General features: G+C 40.8%; 1 protein-coding gene across 4 annotated transcripts in view; it reads left to right on the forward strand.

Annotated features, from left to right (window-relative positions):
- Positions 1–19,641, forward strand: part of ARHGEF26 (Rho guanine nucleotide exchange factor 26) — a 122,827-nt gene that overhangs the window by 16,685 nt on the left and 86,501 nt on the right. For all 4 annotated transcript variants that reach the window (XM_013057733.2, XM_004755588.3, XM_004755589.3 and 1 more), the window contains 2 exons: positions 11,711–11,767; positions 15,947–16,107. In XM_013057733.2, coding sequence (XP_012913187.1) covers positions 11,711–11,767; positions 15,947–16,107 — 218 coding nt within the window. The remainder of the gene's footprint in view (positions 1–11,710; positions 11,768–15,946; positions 16,108–19,641) is intronic.

Raw genomic sequence — 19,641 nt, forward strand, 5'->3', positions numbered from 1 at the left:
CTTACGATTATTACTGCATTCATTATCTGAATATCTATTATTTGAAGAGGTGAAGATTACAGAGCCAATGGATAGCTTCTACAGAAGAAGTAGTATTGCCATTGAAAGGAAATGGCAGATTATTTTCCCTTTTGGTGTAAGGGATCAACACAGCCACCCATTCAACTGAAATAACACAAAAATGGAGTGGTTCCCATTTTGAAGCAGCAGGAAATTCTGCTTCAGGTAGTGATATGCGAAGGAGTAGGATTGTTGTTCGCTCAGCTGAGCAAGAGGGATCCCCTATATCCTCATGGGTTCAAGGTCTTGCTAGGAGCAGGCAGTGCAGGGGCTGACTTGCAGAGCTGTAGCTCAGGGACCTGCCTTTGGATCATTATGCTTTTAATTTGTTGACATGCAGTTAAATTGTTGGCCACATATTTGCAGAGGACCTACTGTGCACCAGGGGTTATACTCGGTGATTTCACTACAGTTTATGTGGCCCTTAGGACAATAGCAGGATACCTTGTCTACTTTGTATCAAGGCAGTTGAGACTACACCAGGTTAAATATGGTTTCTCTCCAGCTATTTTTGTTAGGGTTTTGAGATTACCAAAATGGAGCTGTGGGCTCTGGAAAAGCAGGAATGGTATTTCTCTCTGGTACCTGGCCGATAATGTGTCTTAGCAAGTATTTGCCTGGTGGCTCTCATCTTGCCATGAATTCATTTTCCTTTTTGCTATATCTGTCTTTTCTCCTGAGAGCTCCTGCACATTCTGTTTCTGAGTTCTTGTAACATAGACTTAAGGTTACCTTGCGTGGTCCTACTCACCTCATGTTTTCCTGTCAGCTTCCCTATGTAAGTACCCAGTTCAGTTTCTTGAGAGAATCCTGTCAGATCAGAGCAGCTCAGCACTTTCCCCCCATTTAATAGGCCACTTAACCAATCTTTGTTGTTTGGCCAGGTGCCTAACTAGCTCTATTCCAGTCAGCTTTAGCCTCCATTATTCAATATTGTGAGAGATGTGGCCCCCTTGGTTGGTTTGTTTTGTGGAGGCCTGAGTAGAACAGTGTTCCTTGTAGGGATCTGTGAGATTGGTTAGCAACATGACTGACCTATCTAGTGTGAATTTGCACCTGGTGGCTGGGGTGTCTGGATGGCTCAGTCCGGTAAGCATCTGCCTTCAGCTTAGGTCATGATGTCAGGGTCCTGGGATTGCCTGACATTGGGCTCTTTGCTCAGGGGGAGCCTGGTTTTCCCTCTCCCTCTGCTGCTTCCCTTGCTAGTGCTCTCTCTCTATCTCAAATAAATAAGTAAAACCTTTAAGAAAAATTTTCACATGGTGGAGTTGGTGTTGGAAACACTGTGTATATCAGAGGCTTAGCAAATGAGCAGCACATTTTACCTTGTAGTCTTTTGTGTGTATATGCATGTGTGTGTGTGTGTGTGTATCTCAAACAAAAGTTAGAAGTTACCCTTAATACTTGCATTATACTATGATATTTCTGTCTTTTCTGTTTTGTTACATTTCAATAGGTGTTGACCAGAAATTCATGGACGTTATTGTGTAATTCACTTGTAGTTTAGAAAACACTGGTGTCTGATTCGTAAATTCATTGGTATTACACTGCGTCGTGGTGGATGTGGCAAACAAAGCAAGCCTAAATCCCAGTACCTGCCCTGTAGGAACTTAGAAGCTGGTTCAGAAGACAATAGAAATGAAACAGCTAAATGGTGTTTCTGAAAGAATGTAGGGTACAGTGCCAAAATGAATGACATAGATAGAAATCACAAAGAGCCGTAAAGATCATGGAAGCTTTCTCTAGGGAGGGTGACTAAAACAAGGTGGGCAGAAGAGTAGGAAATAAAAGCATTGAAAGAATGAAATATGGCTTGAGTGAAGTTCGATGTCTAGGTCAGTGGAAGAACAACAGTAGTAAGTAACTTTGCATGCTTTGTGCATCTAATGTTAAATATCAATTCGCTTTTGGGGCTCAGTCCTTAAAGTGTCTGTCTTTGCCTCAGGTCATGATCCCAGGGTCCTAGGATCCTGGGATCCATTGGGCTCCCTGCTCTATTGGGAGCCTGCGTCTCCCTATCTGACTTCCTCTGCTTGTGTTCCCTCTCTCACTGTCTCTCTCTGTCAGATAATATTAAAATTATATATATATATAATATATATAATATAATTAATATATATATTATATATAATATAATATATATAATATAATATAATATATATAATAATATATATATAATATATATATAATTATATATATATATCAGTTTGCTTTCTTACCCAATTTTCCAGGACAGGTTTTCCTCAGGTTAGGTTTTTATTGCAAATCTAGGAAATTAACTTTGTTGTCAGTGTTGTTTTAAGTAACTGACTGGTTTGGAGTTGATCATTCCTCTCCATCTGCCACTTGACAAAAACCACAAATAAAAATGGAGTAGCATCCAGACACCCGCATCACGTTCACGAACAGGAACTCCTCTCCTACAAGGGGGGGCACCGCCCTGTTCTGCCCTTGTCAGACCTTGTTGATGTAGGCCTTCCGTAAGTCAGGGGTGCCGAGCTCAGTTACCCCAGTTCTAGCCCAGTCCCCGTTGCCATCACACTTGCACACCTGCCTGGCCTCACCTCATTTTCATCACTGCCTTAGAAGCCACTGTGTGGTTTGGGCTTGACTGAAATCTGGCTTTCTTATTGCCTCCCTTTCCCTGCTTTACTTCCTTTTTCTGCTGGTGGTCACCTGCCCTGTCTCTAGCTTTCCTTGTGGACAACAACAAAGAAACGCAGGTATTATTGCCATGTTTAAACAATTCCATGTGTTTGCCCTGCTTGCTTTATTCCTTTCTTGAGAAAGGACTTTGAAACCTATTTTAGTTTTTATTAAAAATGAGGCTTTGATTACAAAGCCGAGACATGTCTACTAAACATAAAGAATAAAATAAAGATTAGTTGAAATTTCTTCCTCTCCCCATCACTGTTGACATTTTGGTATAGAGCTTTTCAGACAAGGGTGTGTGTGTGTGCCTGTGTGTGTGTGTATAGAGGTTTTTTTTTTTTTTAAATGTGTGTACATATGGAGGTTTTTTTAAGCAAAAATTCAATAATATAATATTGTCTTATTACACATATTTTCCCCTTAGCAGTGTTGTCAATATCCTTTCATGCCATTAAACCTGGTGTTTTATAGCACATCTTTTTTTTCTCTTACCCATATTGTGAAGTGACTGTTCATGTCATTAAACTTTCTTCATAAGAACTTTTTAAAACCCATATTGTATTTCATCAAATAAGTGGGTGTTTGGTTCTTTTATCCAACTCGCTATTCAGTTTCCAATTTAAAACCCTTAATCTAAAGGTGATTAAATTCTTTAAAACAATCTTTTTGAATTACAGGAGTAAAACAGTTAGGTTGTCCTTACTACAACATTAAACACACCAGTTAAGACTGAAATCTGCTTTGGTTTTACCACAATTCCCAATCTCTTCCCCTGTGAACCACTATCAACACTGCTCCTCAGTATTTTATGAAGTGTTCCATTTATTTTTTTATTTTTATTTATTTTTGTTTTAAAGATTATTTATTTATTTATTTGACAGAGAGAGATCACAAGTAGGCAGAGAGGCAGGCAGAGAGAGAGAGAGAGGAGGAAGCAGGCTCCCTGCTGAGCAGAGAGCCTGATGCGGGGCTTGATCCCAGGACCCTGAGATCATGACCTGAGCCGAAGGCAGCGGCTTAACCCACTGAGCCACCCAGGCACCCTAAGTGTTCCACTTTTTAAAACTACTCATCTTTTATTAAATACTTGTAGAGAACTGTCCATCGCTTCTAAAGCCGGTTTCCTTTTCATCCTTTCCACTCCATGTCATTGGCTTTTCATGCCTTTCCTAACTTCATTTTCTTCTCTTTAATTGTTGATAGATAAAGGAAAGCTGCTTCTCTTGCTTATCTGGAGGGGGAGAGGGTGAGGATGTTGGAGTCTGGGCTCAGTAGCCCCACAGGGGAATGAGGCCGGTAAGAGCCACAAGTAAAAGAGAGAAATGTGCTTAGCAGGAGTAAGGTCAGGACTAATGAACGGGTTAAATCCCAGGGCACCCCACGGACAGTTTAGCTTTCACAGTAGCTGAAGCTGGGAACCCAGTGGGAGATGAAGTGTCTGGGGTATTCAGGAGGAGGGCCACAGTTTAGGGGAAGAATAGCTGCAGATCGCAATTCACAAGTATTAAAAGGCAGTCCTGCCGGGGTGGTTAAGAGCTCACAGACTCTGGGGTGGGGAGCAGGCAGGCCTGGGTTGGAGCCCCAGTTTTACTACTTTGTAGGGCTAATGCTTTAACTCTTCCGTGACTCTGTGTTTTATCTGTAGAGCAGGGATACTGCCAGCTTCCTTGCGGGGTTGCTAAAAGGTTCTGCTGCATGGTAAGCATTTGAAGCAGGGGTAGTTTGAAAAATAAATAAATGAAAGACTGGCAAGAACTCTGTGTCAGGAATTGGCTGATATGGAGAGCTAGCTCTAGCCATAGAGAGGGCTGATTACAATGAAGTAGTGCATGCTTATCTCCTAAATTGTACAAAGGACAACAGTTTATTCTTGTACTTTTAATTACCTGTCTGCTTGTGGTTTGTACTCTCAGCCTCCTATCTGTATTGAAATAATTTGGGTTCATTCAGAAATCCTGGCTCTGTCTGTAGAAGATGATGCAGGGCATAGGGGAGCAAAAGCCTCAAGCCCCAGCGTGCCCTATCTGAGTTTGCCATTGGTTTAGCAGACCTGAGGTTACCTCCAGGAGGCCGAGAGGGCTGGCTGCTTCTTAAGATCCAAGAACTTTGGCGAGGATTGCAGAATTATGAAAGATCTATTATTATAGATCAAAGGAGGGATCAGTTTTTAGAACAAACAAATTAAGGGATCCCTGGCACAGTAGTTGAGATATTTTTAAAATAATTTTATTAAATGGGACATTGTCTTCTACCTCTCCATTTTTTTTTAAAGAGTATTTTATCTGTTTACCCATCCCTTCCTGAAAGTATGATACTGTCCTCCTCTTGATCTCATTTATCTGATCTTTGGTGACACAGATCTCTGATCCTATAGACTCCTGTCCCAAGGAAGCTCATAGCTTAGGAGTGATGTCTCAGGATCTCCTGCCATGGTTGAGTGGGCCTGGAGAGAGCCTACAGGCCTGGTTACAAGGACACTGTTTCTAGATTCTGGCAGATTTTTCATTTTAGGAACTTCAGACATACTCACGGAGAGTGGCTGTTCCCATGTTATTTGCAGTGAAAGGACTCTAGCTCATTTGTAATTCAGGGACTATGTGGGTTGTATTAAGTCTATAGAAAGGACCTTGGAGTGATTGTGTCTCATGGTATAATTTTGCTTGGCAATTCATTCCCTTACCACTTTTGAACTCTTGAGAACAAAAGCCTGGGAGTAGGGAATCACCAGAAAGCATGAATAACCAGCTGATTTCAGCAAGTGGGTAAACTTCAGCAAGTTTAAAGGTCTTAGCTCAAATTGAGTATTCTGTGTACATTAGTGATTTATGGAGCCGGAGTGATCTTGGATTATAAATATCTGATCTAATTTTTAACTAGCTATGTTTCGGAGCCTTTTGGGATGGTCAGTCTTTTGGGGCCCTCCCATTCTGGTTTCCCTGGCTGGTGGGGAAACATGGAAAGAGTGTGCCACCCACATGATCTAGAAATGGTATCAGCTCACAGAGGGCCTGAGAATATACCCCACGGAAAATGGTCATCTGCTCGACCCAGAGACTGGTGTCATTAATGTTGGCTCCCTCCCCAGATACTGGACTGGTTCTATTCCATAGATAGAGCCCCAGGTTCTGTAGAAATGTCAGTACTGGGGCTCTGTTTGGGCCTAGAGAACAGGCTCATAACCTATTCCAGAGAGTGAAGTCAAAGGCAAGGAAAACTTTGCGAAGTTTATGGATGTCCTGACACAATTCTCTGCAAGGTGAAAAATCCCATAGCTGAGCTGAATGCAGGAATGGAATTCACTGTCAAAAACCTGCCTGTACCCTCATAGGGTAGTCCTCTAAGAAGTTCAGACTTGCTACATATCAAGAAGCAGCCAGGCGTGAACTGTGGATGGAGTAGTAGCTAATAATTAACTTCTAGCTTTATATGTTTAAGGAGTTTACCCTTTTATCAATTTCAAAAATTTTAGCTCTAACCAGACAATATAAGATGAAGTATCTTATACAGTTCTTTATTAATTTTAGCCAGTTGTCAATCTCCCTCCTGTTTGGTTATGCAAAATATATCCATTACAAAGATCATGAGTGAACAGTTTCAGTACTGATTACAGCAGTACATATATAAGTGTGTGTGTATATATATAATCTATAATTATGAATGTAAAACTATTATAGCATTAGTGAGTTCTCTGCATTCACTGTTTTGATAAGCCACATATATGTTTATATTTTTAACTTATGTTAAAACTATTTAGATGTGGGCTCAGTTCTGTTGTTGTACTTGAATTAACTTTTATCCACTTAAAATGATGAAGATAGCAACATGTATCGTACTTTCTTTTTAGAGTCTAGAATCTTCCATGGTAGAATTTGAGCACTTTTGTGAATTGGTTAGGTGATACAGAATCAAGAACCCGAAATTGAATCCAGTTCTTATTGCTTCATTAAACTACTTCTGCAGTTCTACTCACTGATGACATTGTTAAGTAAAAAATTTAAATCTGTGAGGAATAAGAAAGCTTGAGTGAAGTTCATAGAGACCTCTAGAGGCATGTTGCTGTGGCTGTCCATGTGTTCCCAGTTGACCAGAGCTGCCAGTATGAAATAGAGGTTATTAAAATATAGAAGAAGCCTATACAAGTTTAATTTTTTTCATTTAAGGTAGCAAATAGGAATCAGGTGTTAGAAACTGCTGTACTATTTCTTTTTTCTTTTCCATACATGGAGACAAGAGGAACACTTGATGAAATGTGATAAACTTGATAATTTTTCAGATTCTCGTAGCAAACATGTACAAACTGCAAAAAGCAGGTAAACTTTAAAATTATAGGTGTAAACATATGCTTTCATGCTTTTTTTCCCCCCCTTGGAGAGAAAAAAATAAACCCTGAGCCTTCCAGTGAGTTAAGTTTACTGATAAGGTTTGCTGTTTTTGAATTAGAAAATTTCTAGAGGTGTTTGCTTTTTTTTTTTTTTTTTTTTTTTTTGAGAGTGAGTGAGCCTGGGAGCAGGGATGGGGGAGGGGCAGAGAGAGACTCTTCAGCATGCTTCAGGTTTTAGCACACAGCCCAACATGGGGCTGGATCTCAGGATCCTGAGATCATACCGAAATCAAGAGCTGATGCTTAACCAATTAAGCCACCCAGGTACCCTTAGAGGTATTTACCATTAAAAACTTGGCACACAGGGCGCCTGGGTGGCTCAGTGGGTTAAGCCACTGCCTTCGGCTCGGGTCGTGATCTCAGGGTCCTGGGATCGAGTCCCGCATCGGGCTCTCTGCTCAGCAGGGAGCCTGCTTCCTCCTCTCTCTCTCTCTGCCTGCCTCTCTGCCTACTTGTGATCTCTCTGTCAAATAAATAAAATCTTTAAAAAAAAAAAAAACAAAAAAAAAAACTTGGCACACAGTTTCCTTTTTTTTTTCCTTCCCTTTCCACCCCCCCATCCCTCCTTTCCTTCCTTGTTTTTTTCTGCTTGATATTTTGCTCCACTGTGTTCATTCTACCCTAATATTCTGTTCTCTGCCTTTTCACCAGCCTCCCTGGGGGCCCTCCTTTATATCCTTCTACCCCTCTCTTTCTCTGGTTTCGTTTCTCTAAACCGCTCAGTCTCTAAAAGCATCTGGCCTGTTCATGACCTTCTCCATCCAGGCATCTGCTCTCAGGTACTACTTAATTTCGAGTTGAATGTGGACAGAAGTCTCAGGTGGATGTAATGACTCCTCTTGGCTCAGGAGGGAGAAGCTGTCCAGCCTGCCCTGTACAGGGGACAGAAGGGCCGGGAGAGAAGGACGGGCGCTGGAGCCGTGGTGTGGCAGCCGGCCAGCAGGGGCTGGTCTGTCCTAACTCTCCACAGCCAACGTGTCGTCTCCTCCATTGTTCTGCACATCAGTGTTCTTAGTTATGATCCAAGAACGCTCCTTTCTTTTTCTTTTCTGTCTCTGTAGTTTTATATGGGTTGCTGGTTTCTTATGGATGACTTTTCGGTCAAAGGAGTACTTTATCATTGTTTGTATCAGTATTAATGAAATATGATAATTCTGGGAGTTAGCAATTTGTCTTTTTCAGAACTACCTTTTCCCCCCCTCAAAAAAGAAATTATTTTGTCTGGGGATTTTTTTTTTTTTCCTTCTTCTTCTTAATGGGATAAAGTACTCTTAATCCCTCAGTAAACTCCCTGTCACTTGTGTAGGTCTCTAAGTCCACATGGCCCATTGTCTTTCTCTTAAGATTTTTGGGTCTGAACTCATTAGTAACTCTGGATGACAAGGCCAGTGCAAGGAAATTCTTGCTGGTGATCTCACCTGCAGAGATCGTGGGCATGGCGCCTGGGTATCAATCTGCCAGGACTGTGTGTCAGGAAGGAAATCTGTGAAATTCCTCTTCAGGGTTAACCAAATGGGAGTAGTTCTGAACAGTTTCATTCTTCTGGCTGGTCCCCTCCCTTATTAAAATGGATGAAGAGGCCTTTTTAGCCATGAACTCTTGCTGACAGGCTCACCCCGGGTCAGGATGGTAGGTAAGACTAAGAACATTCCACAGTATGGGTGGATGAAAAAGAACATATGGAGACTTGATACAGGCCTGGCATTAGAAGGTGTTTTAGTAATGATTGCCCAACCCTAGAAATGGAGTGCCTCTTGCAGAGAACAGGGCTCCCTCAGCCACCTGGGGCACGTGAGTGATGCAGTTGGCTGGGGTTCCGACTCCTGCTTTCAGCTCAGGCCATAGTCTCAGGGTCATGGGATCAGGCGCTGCATGGGGCTCTGCGCACAGTGGGGAGTCTGCTTAGGACTCTGTCTCCTTCTCCCTCTGTCTCTGCCCCCACTTTCTTTTTCTCTAAAATATATAAACCTTAGAGAGAGAGTGTGTATGGGCTCTGGAGTTAGATAGGCATAGATGCAAATCCTTCCCTCACTACTTGTTAGCTGTGTGATCTTAGATCTTAAGCCTCACTTATTATCCCCACCTGAATTGGGGTAAGGATAGTATTGACTTTCGTGAGTTTTTAGTAGGATTCAATGGGAAAGGGGATGTAAAAATACTTACCACACATTTAGGCACACAGTAAATGTTCCATAAATGATCGCTGATTTTACCACTGATTTAGGACTCTTTCTACCCTACTGTACTACTTTCTGTTCTTTTCTGAAAGTTAGGTTAGAGACCATATCATATATCCTCATTTCCATGACAGCACGATGTAGGGCCCTATGCTCCTACGGTCTTCAAACTAAGGTTTACACCACAGGGGATTCATGAAGACCATGCAAAGTGGACAGGGATCATTTTAAGGATATATTTTTTCAATCTTTATGTTCCGGGTATCTTCCTTTCCAAAACTGAGACTGCGTCTGCTCAGTGTTACCCCCAGAGTTTTTTCCAGTCTCCTCTTACATTTGTCCTTTTTACAGTTTTACTGAAAAAAGATGTTCCTCTTACCCATCTCAAATCTTAGTGTGGTGCCTTGTTCCAAGGTGCCAGTCCACTGGGGTACAAGATATGGGGGGTCAATTTAAAATACTGGTTTCCATGAAGCCTCTTAACAAAGCCACTACAACCCTTCACCTTACTAGAGTTTTCATTCTTAGTAAAATTTACTTTTAGAGACTGATGCATTAAAATCTGAAGTTATTGTGTTATTTTGGTCACAGTTTATTAATGATATTCGTGGTGATCATATAATCCAGAAGAGTCTCTTTTATACTTAGCTCAGTAGTCACAGGAAATTTTAGAAAATTGAGTTGAAAAATATATTTTGCATCAGGGTATGCTAGGGTGATTAACAAGATACCCTAACAGAATTACATTAGGAAATTTTGGAGGAAAATTTTGACATAGAAATGTGATTTCTAAGGAGAAAGAAGAGGAATCTCCAGCTGTTATGGGAAGCATATTTATTTTTAAATGGAGGATGGTAGATACCAGATCTCTGTGCCTTTTTTTTTTTTTAAAGATTTTTATTTATTTATTTTGAAAGAGAGAGAGACAGAGTGAGAGAGAGCACAAGAGGGGAGGTCAGAGGGAGAAGCAGACTCACCATGAAGCTGAGAGCCTGATGTGGGGACTCGATCCCAGAAGTCTGGGACCATGACCTGAGCTGAAGGCAGACGCTCAACCAACTGAGCCACCCAGGCGCCCAGATCGCTGTGCTTTTTAAAAGTGTTTGAAGACCTGCATTATATTTTATTGTTATTAGTTTCTCACAAAAGGGGAGAACTCTCCCCTTTCATGCTGTTCTGTTAAGCACAGAATTTAATCGGTCAGTATTTTATGTATGCCATACCTTCTGCTAATTTAATCTTCAGCTGAAAAACAGGAGTATCTTTCATGTGCCAGACTCAGTGCCAGGTATACCAGAAGACACACCAGACCCTGCCTTCATGGAGTTCATGGAGCCTCCACTCTGGTTTAGAAGCTGAATCATGTGCAGCACCTGGGTGTCTTAGTCGGTCAAGCATCTGCCTCCGACTTGGGTCATGATGCCAGGGTCCTGGAATCGAGTACCACCACATCAGGCTCCCTGCTCAGTGGGGAGTCTGCTCCTTATCTCCCTCTGCCCCTCCCCCAGCTTGTGTGTCTGTGCATGCACACACTCTCTCTCTCACAAATGAATAAAATCTTAAAAAAAAAAAAAAGTTGAATAATGGTAGGCACTGCAGTAATCAAATAAAAATGTGTGGTAATTTAGGTAGAGCTTGCAGTGATTCAGCCAGTGGTCCAACTGTGTTACTCCAAGTATGGTACTGGTGTTCTTGGTTCTTGTGGGTATTGGTGTTTCTCCAAAGACTATCAGGTTAACATCCTTCTTTGCCAAATTGATCAATTAATTTTGAGAGAGAGAGAGCATGTGAGCCAGTGTGGGAGGCAGAGGGAAAGGGAGAGAGAGAATCTCAAGCAGACTCCTGGCTGAGTGCAGAATCTGATACAGGGCTCAGGACCCTGAGATCATGACCTGAGCAGAAATCAAGAGTCCTGGTGTTCAAAGGACTGAACCACCCAGGCGTTCTCTTCTTTGTCAGTTGTCACTGTACTGAAAAGAATGCTGAAACTGGGACAAAGGGGTCTTTTTTTCCTTTTTGCTTGGGTTGCTATGGCAAGCACAGGTATTCCATGGAGTCTGGGTGAAAAATAGTGTGATCCAATGTGTGATCCAGGGCAGTAAAGTCTCAGGAGGGGTGGCTTTACTTTCTTTATTGTTAGATTTCTTCATTTATGGTTTGGAAATTTTTTTGATAAGCATTTTAGAAATATCTAGACCTAAGACTAGGACAGATTAGCACAACCTGATGAGATAATGTTCTAGACATTTTGCAGTTCTTTTGTGTTGATGCTAATTTATTATTGTGATTAAATATTGAGGGGCCCCCATATTAATATGTGCTGAATTCACACATTTTGCATAATTTCCTATAATTCATTTCTCAAAGGGCATGGAGTTATGTGTTACATAATAAGTTGTTGAAGTAAATGAGCTCAACTTTATTTTGCTTTTTCCTGTAGGTGAAAAGAAATGGATTATCACAGACAGTTAGTCAAGAGGAAAGAAAGAGGCAGGAGGTATGTTTTCTACTGAGCAGATACTTTTAAAGCTCCAAAGAGTGAGTGTTTTCACCTACTGTGTGCACTGGGTCAGGGTTTTCTTTTGAAAACTTATTCATTTTGTTCTTTTTGCATAAGAGGTATGTGTTCATTGTCAAATAAAACTACATCTAAGAACCAGGAAAGAAAACTTAAAACACCTTAATGTCATTTTAGCTTAAACAACAAAGCCCCTAGTCGAGGTGTTGAAACTGGAAGAAATACGTTGAAAAATGAAAGAGATATTAGATCCCAGATTGAAACAGGATATTAGTGGGAAAACTGGTGAAATCTGAGTAAAGTATGTACGTTTGTCTACAGATAAAATGTAATGTACCATGGTTATGTCATGTGCCCTGGTTAGGGGAAACTGGATGAAGAAATAAGAGCTCTGTTCCCTCTTTGCAAGATTTCAATAAATCTTAAATTATACCAAAATAAAGGTATACCTAATAAAAAATAAAACAGATAGTAATAGGATTATATAACTTGAAGTTTAAATAAATGCTGTTTAGGGAAATTACTCATTGTAATAAGGTAGTGAAATTCTAAAAACACTTTTCTCCTGTTTGCATATTATTACGTTTATATGTATACATGCCTGTAAATTGCACAAAGGACATGCACTATATTTTTATTTTATTGGCATGAAATAACAAAAAATAAGGGGAACTTATACTGTCATTTTTTGTTTAAGTTTAAAAAAACAGAATAGGGGGCGCCTGGGTGGCTCAGTGGGTTAAGCCGCTGCCTTCGGCTCAGGTCATGATCCCAGCATCCTGGGATCGAGTCCCACATCCGGCTCTCTGCTCAGCGGGGAGCCTGCTTCCTCCTCTCTCTCTGCCTGCCTCTCCGTCTACTTGTGATTTCTGTCTGTCAAATAAATAAATAAAATCTTAAAAAAAAAAAAAAACCAGAATAGTATATAATATTGGTGTACCCATCACTGAGAATTAACAAATGTATTACATTTATAATTTTTTCCTCATATTTTTTAAAGAAAACAAGACTTTCAGTAAAGTAGAAGTCCTATGTTCTCCTTGGTGCTTTTTCCTTCCTTACCTCCTCAGAGGCAACTATAATTATGAATTGATGTGTACCTGTCCAATCTGTGTTTGTTTTTTTGTTTTTTTTTAAGATTTTATTTATTTATTTGAGGGAGAGAGAGAGAGAGAATGCACAAGTGGCAGGGAGGGGCAGGGGAGAAGCAGACACCCTACTGAGCAGGGAGCCTGATGCAGGGCTCAATCCCAGGTCCCTGAGATCATGACCTGAGCCAAAGGCAGACACTTAATCGACTGAGCCACCCAGGCGCCCCTCAATCTGTGCTTTAAAATTATGTATTACATATATTTATGTACATATTTTTGTGTGGATATGTGAGCATTAAAATGTAGATGAGTGATGATTCTGAATATATTTTTTCTTTACTTTTGCCACTCAGCCGTTTTGGGATTTATCTATGTTAATATATATTAATCCAGATCATTCATTCAGCCCACCATATAGTATTCCACCTTAAATACCACCTTAAAAAAATCTTTTGTCCAAATTTTACACAGTAGGTGGTATGTTTTTTTCTTCATTGTTAACACTGCAGCATAAATAATGTTTGTGGACCAATTCAAGAGCTACTCCAGGGTCCTAATCCCTGTATTCTTTTAAACCTTTTCTATTTTGAGCATACTCATTTCCTTTATATTTTGGAAATATTCAGATTTGTGATATTAAAAAATACTAATAATGGCAGCAAATCAAACTTTATGGTTCCTTTCTATTCCTGTATAGCTGTTTTTAGAAAGTTAGACTAAGTTTGCTTTTAAGTAGTTGACGGCTCTATTTTAGGATGCTTTAACAGTTATTACAGTTAAATCTATTAATTTAAACTACTACTTAATCATTTTTTCATGTGATCTGTTCTATGTAGTTCTTGCAGTCTTTCTGTTTAAATCTTAGTGTTTTGCATTTGATTACAAAAGCCTTTGCTTTTGAAAATATTTTGTCATTCGGGGTGTCATAACTATCAACAACGTGACATCCACTGTTTTTGGTCAGGAAGCGACCGTTTCCTTCAGTTTGCACTACATTTCCCAGGGATAATTGTGTTTATTGGATAGAATTATACAAGATACAGGTCAAGTGAGACTCTTCATGTTCTTACCCTTTACTCATTAGATGATTATATCATTTAAGTCCCTGGAACATGACTGAGGCTAGACTAGCACATTTAAATAAGACTTCCTTTAAAGCTTGTGGATGCTGAAATGGAGATGAACATTGAGACTGGCACCATTAACCTGACCTTCAAAATATGGACCACTTACCAGCAGCTAGGGGGTCCACTTGGCTGTGCCTGCTTGCCCCCACCCAGCTTCAGCCATAGCACTGGGACTTATGGGAAAAACCTCCTGTGCCTTCTGGGCCAAGGGCTTGAGTGGGGAAGAGACCTGGAGGCCAAGGGGAAGATCACAGTGTTACCAGGAAGAGATCTAGGAAGGATGTGACTCTCCAGCCTGCGAGGGTATTGACCATGCCTGCCTAAAGAGGAATCCCTGTTTTGCCATTCTTGGAGGATTTGAAGTTGAATCTGTTAGGGAGCTAGGTGAATTCCTTACCCAGGGCGTTGGTGCCTACATATGTGGGTTGGCTTTTTATCTTTTTTTTTTTTTTAAAGATTTTATTTATTTATTTGACAGACAGAGATCACAAGTAGGCAGAGAGGCAGGCAGAGGGAGAGTGGGGGAAGCAGGCTCCCCGCTGAGTAGAGAGCCTTGATGCAGGGCTCGATCCCAGGACGCTGGGATCATGACCTGAGCTGAAGACAGAGGCTTTAACCTACTGAGCTACCCGGGTGCCCCAGGCTTTTTAACATTAATGAACACTTATCAGGTAAATGACTGTGTGCCTGACACCATGCATTTCTGCAGAGGGTCCTTCACTCCTTGAGATAGTGACGGGAGCAGAGCAGGTGTCTTGTTAAATGAACAGAATCACTTTCAGTTGTATGAGCTTAATGTAAAAAAATTCCTGTGCCTGATAACCTTTTGAGGATAGATACAGTCAGGCTCTTCTGCTACACCCAGACTCTTTGCTATAATTGACTGCAAATTTGTTGGATTAAAATATGGGTTAGATGATCCAAAGGGGCACGTGTACTCGAATGTTTATAGCAGCAATGTCCACAATAGCCAAACTATGGAAAGAACCTAGATGTCCATCAACAGATGAATGGATCAAGAAGATGTGGTATATATACACAATGGAATACTATGCAGCCATCAAAAGAAATGAAATCTTGCCATTTGCGACAACATGGATGGAACTAGAGCGTAACATGCTTAGCAAAATAAGTCAGGCGGAGAAAGACAACTATCATATGATCTCCCTGATATGAGGAAGTGGTGTTGCAACATGGGGGCTTAAGTGGGTACGAGAAGAATAAATGAAGGAAGATGGGATTGGGAGGGAGACAAACCATAAGTGACTCTTAATCTCACAAAACAAACTGAGGGTTGCTGGGGGGAGGGGGTTTGGGAGAAGGGGGTGGTATTATGGACATTGGGGAGGGTATGTGCTTTGGTGAGTGCTGTGAAGTGTGTAAACCTGGTGATTCACAGACCTGTACCACTGGGGATAAAAATACATGTTTATAAAAAATAAAAAATTATATTAAAAAAAATATATATGGGTTAGAGAAGGGGAGCCTGCTTAGGAGGAGAGCGAAGAAATGTATTTGTGAAAATGTTCTTGGGATTCCAAGTGATGTCTATAAATCCTTCGTGTCCCAGAGCAGCATACTTTGAAAACAGACCTGGAAGAGATGACCTCAAAGGTTAATTAATGTCACAGTGAGGTTTTATGACGTTCTCTAGCTTTCCTTCCATATATTCTACCCCTTGACAAAGCATGACCTCAGGATGCAGTCTCAGGTCACCGAAATGCTTTCGCTTTTTCATTTTTACACTGTGGACAGTGACTCTATTTCTTGAGGTTTATGTGCCTTAGATGAAAAAGACAGTAGTTTGGTGAGGCATTTTTCTTCATGCTTATCTTTTTGTGCTTTTCAAGATATGTTATTTTTATAGGAGAATTATGAAAGCTACATTTAGTTCTTCAATCACAGTAATTAATAATACATTTCTTTTTCCTTCACACCAGGCTATCTTTGAAGTCATATCCTCTGAACATTCCTATTTACTCAGCTTGGAGATTTTGATACGAATGTTTAAAAATTCTAAAGAACTGAGTGAAACAATGACCAAAACAGAGAGTCACCATCTTTTCTCCAACATTACAGATGTCTGTGAGGCAAGCAAAAAGTAAGTTCATCTTAGTTGGCCTTTGGTCAAGCTGAGACCTTCCTTACTAACAAACATCTATGTTATCTCAAAGGGAAGACCCTTAGAAATATGAGGTCTCTCATTGATTTGGTTGGATTTTGTCTTGATCCCTTGAAATAAAGTTCAAAATATGTTTTGGGTTGTTGATGTATAGATGGATGGCAGGTGTGTAATGAATTGTCACCACAGACAGTTACATCTGAGGTCTCTCACTCCTTCCGTGTCCCTGCCTCTTCTCCCCCCACTTGTCCTCTTCTTCCTTTTAAATTATTTGGGTTTTAGAGGGGAAGGGGTCAGGGGGATGAGTGAGCCTGGTGGTGGGTTTTAAGGAGGGCACATATTGCATGGAGCACTGGAAACAATGAATCTTGGAACACTGCATCAAAAACTAATTATGTACTGTATGGTGACTTACATAACATAATAAAAGAAGAGTAAAAAAATAAAAAAATAAAATAAAATAAAATATATGGATAATAGAACAACCCTTGGTTGTGAGGGAAAATAACTCATGGTATTTAAAATAACTCATTGTATTCAAATACAAAAATTATTTTTGTTTACATTTTCATATTTTTTGTTCATCTATGTAAATATTATTTTGAAAATGTAGTTACAGTGACTATCATGGTTACCTTAGGTTTTCCCTATCTAACATTCCATAAGTACCATTTGAGGTGAATTTTCATTATCAGTTTTAATAAGTGTAGGAATCTCAGTTTATATACCAGTAGTGAGCTCTTATATTCTTCTGAGTGAACCACAGAGCCGATATGGGAACCCTTTGCCATCAGTGTGATCCATCTAAGTGGCTATTTTGGTAGAACAAAGTAGTCGAATATTGGCAATTTTATATCATTGGGTCAAAGTTGCCTTTACCATATAATCAGTGAAGCTTAAGCTTCAAGGTTTCTCACTTGCAAAGGTACCTCTTAAATATTTGCTTTTGTGCCTCATTTCTTTCTTGGTGGGCCTGCATATTGTACAAGCCCTACGGCCACGAAAATTGGATCTGTCCCAGAGGTGAGTATCTAGAAGTATTTTGCAAATTTGGACCTTGCTTATTTGTCACATGAGGGCAGAGCCAAGCAGTCAGGAATGATAACATATTCCTGCCTGCTGGCTCCATCACCGTGTGCAGGTACACCTAACTTTTGAACTTACAAGATAGAACATTCATGGCAAACATGTTAACATGTCAGTTGGGGCTACTTCAGAGAGCTGGGGTTTGTGGTCAGATCAACGAGATCTTCAGATTTCCACGAAGCCAGCTTCCACTACAGGAGGAGATACTGGCAATCTTGATATTGACATGGATACTTAAAAATACATGGTCAGAGGACCCACTGGGCCTTCGGGAACACTGGTGGCCCATACTACCACTTGGGATTCCTTGTTTAGAAGCTGGGCTGTTCCTTGTGTTCAGCCTACTGGTCCTTTTGGTACCAGTCTTTCTAGTTTCAGTAAGAGAAATGAAAATCTCTTTTCTCCCTCCGTGAAGAGGTCAGAACAAGAGGCTTCAATGATATGTCCCTTTTTGAAATGTATTCTGATTTCAGAAGGAGTCTCTTTCGTTTTAACTTGTACTTTGGTTGACCTACAGAAGCAAAGCTCTGTATTAGATACACAGCTATCAAGAATTTTTACTGTTTTGATAACTATAAAATGTAAGTCATGATTTTAATGAGAATATGTTTTCAAAAAAACACAGTGGCATGTTTTTCCGCTGCTACGAAATTGTGCTTTGAATTGTGTGCGCATGTCAGCTTCTTACAGTGTACACATGACTCCAGAGAAGGCCTTTCATTAATTCCATTGTAACGTAACCACAGTTCTTGAACAGAGGCTGACTTGGGTCCTTAAGGCTTTGGGCCCTGACAGCACGGCTTGTCCATCAGTGTGGTTCATGGGTGCATGGCCTTGAATAGTCACTTCTTCTTTTGGTAGTTGGTTGATCTTGAGCAGGTTGCTAACCCTCACCCCCTGAAGTATTTACCAAATAGGGATTGAAAAAATCCATGCCTGGTTAACCTTGAAATAACTAATTTAAATTATAGATTAAAATTTTATGATCTTAATTGTAATCTTTTACAAAATTCAGAAGACTCTCAAAATTCAGGAGACTCTCAAGTGATAACTACTTGATGTGCTACCCCCCAAAAGAATTTCCAGTCAGAAGAAAATGCCACATAAAATGTTGAATAAAGCAAATGATGGGTGTTTAAATTAGTGATTACAGGGGCGCCTGGGTGGCTCAGTGGGTTAAAGCCTCTGCCTTCAGCTCAGGTCATGATCCCAGGATCCTGGGATAGAGCTCTGCATGGGCTCTCTGCTCAGCAGGGAGCCTGCTTCCTCCTCTCTCTCTATTTGTGACCTCTCTCTCTGTCAAAAAAAAAAAAAAAAAACACCCAACTTTAAATTAGTGATTACAGAGGCATTAGCATGGCATTGTTCAAGGTGGCATAGTGAAGACTACGTTCATTGTTGTACTTTCCCCTAAGGAAAAACTAGCCAGAAAGGATGGGATATTTAGAATAGAGTGAGGTCAGAAAACGCTCGATATTCAGCTTTGTGGATTCAACAGTGTGACATCTGGTCCCCTTTATAGTGGCTCGGGGTCTTCACTGCTTGCTGATGAATAACATTGAGAAGCCTTTCTGTGTAAGTAGACATTATATGAAAGCAGCAGAAGACATTATATGAAAGTGTGCGAGATCATTCTAATGCTGGGTGTGAGTGCTTATCAGTGGTGTGTCCCTACTAAATTCTTTTCTTTATAAAGAATTGCTTACTTTAGTCAACACTTGTGGAACCTTTGATTCTATTCTGCAAGATGCCTGGGTTCTAGAGCATTTCTGATGGCGTCCACACAGTGACTGTTTGTCCTCAGGGATGGATGCTTGCTGGTGGAACATCCTCGGCATGTGTGCAGAGGAATCCTCTAGCCCATATGGGTCACACTGAAATGCACGGGTATGAGTCGCTCTGGAGATTGTGGGCTTAAGGATCCCTGTGAGAATTGAAGGAGAGGGTTAGAACAGATGACACAGGCCTTTGTGTGTTCTGCTGAGGTGTTTTTATGGTTTCCTGAAGGCTGTGTGGAAACCTTAAGTGATCCAGTAGGAGATGGCCGTGGTGGTCCAGGAGATGACAGCATGGTGTTTGCATTAGAGAGGAGGTGAAGGGGCGCCTCAATGGTGGCTCAGTTGGTTAAGCAACTGCCTTCAGCTCAGGTCACGATCCTGGAGTCCTGGGATTGAGTCCCGCATCAGGCTCTCTTCTCAGTGGGGAGTCTGCTTCTCCCTCCAACCCTTACTCCTCTCATATTCTCTCTCTCAAATAAATAAATAAAACCTTAAAAAAAGAAAAAAGAGAGAGAGAGAGGAGGTGAAGATGCTGACAGATTTGACGTGACAGCAATGTAGCCAGACTCAAAGGGAAACTGGGGGTGGGTCTGAGAGCGAGGACTTGAGGAGTATTTGGAACATGGAGTCTTGAGGACTTGGTGAGAAA

This window comes from Mustela putorius, unplaced genomic scaffold (assembly GCF_011764305.1).
Source record: "Mustela putorius furo isolate JIRA1106 unplaced genomic scaffold, ASM1176430v1.1 tig00003834_pilon_pilon_pilon, whole genome shotgun sequence".
NCBI classification, from domain to species: domain Eukaryota; kingdom Metazoa; phylum Chordata; class Mammalia; order Carnivora; family Mustelidae; genus Mustela; species Mustela putorius.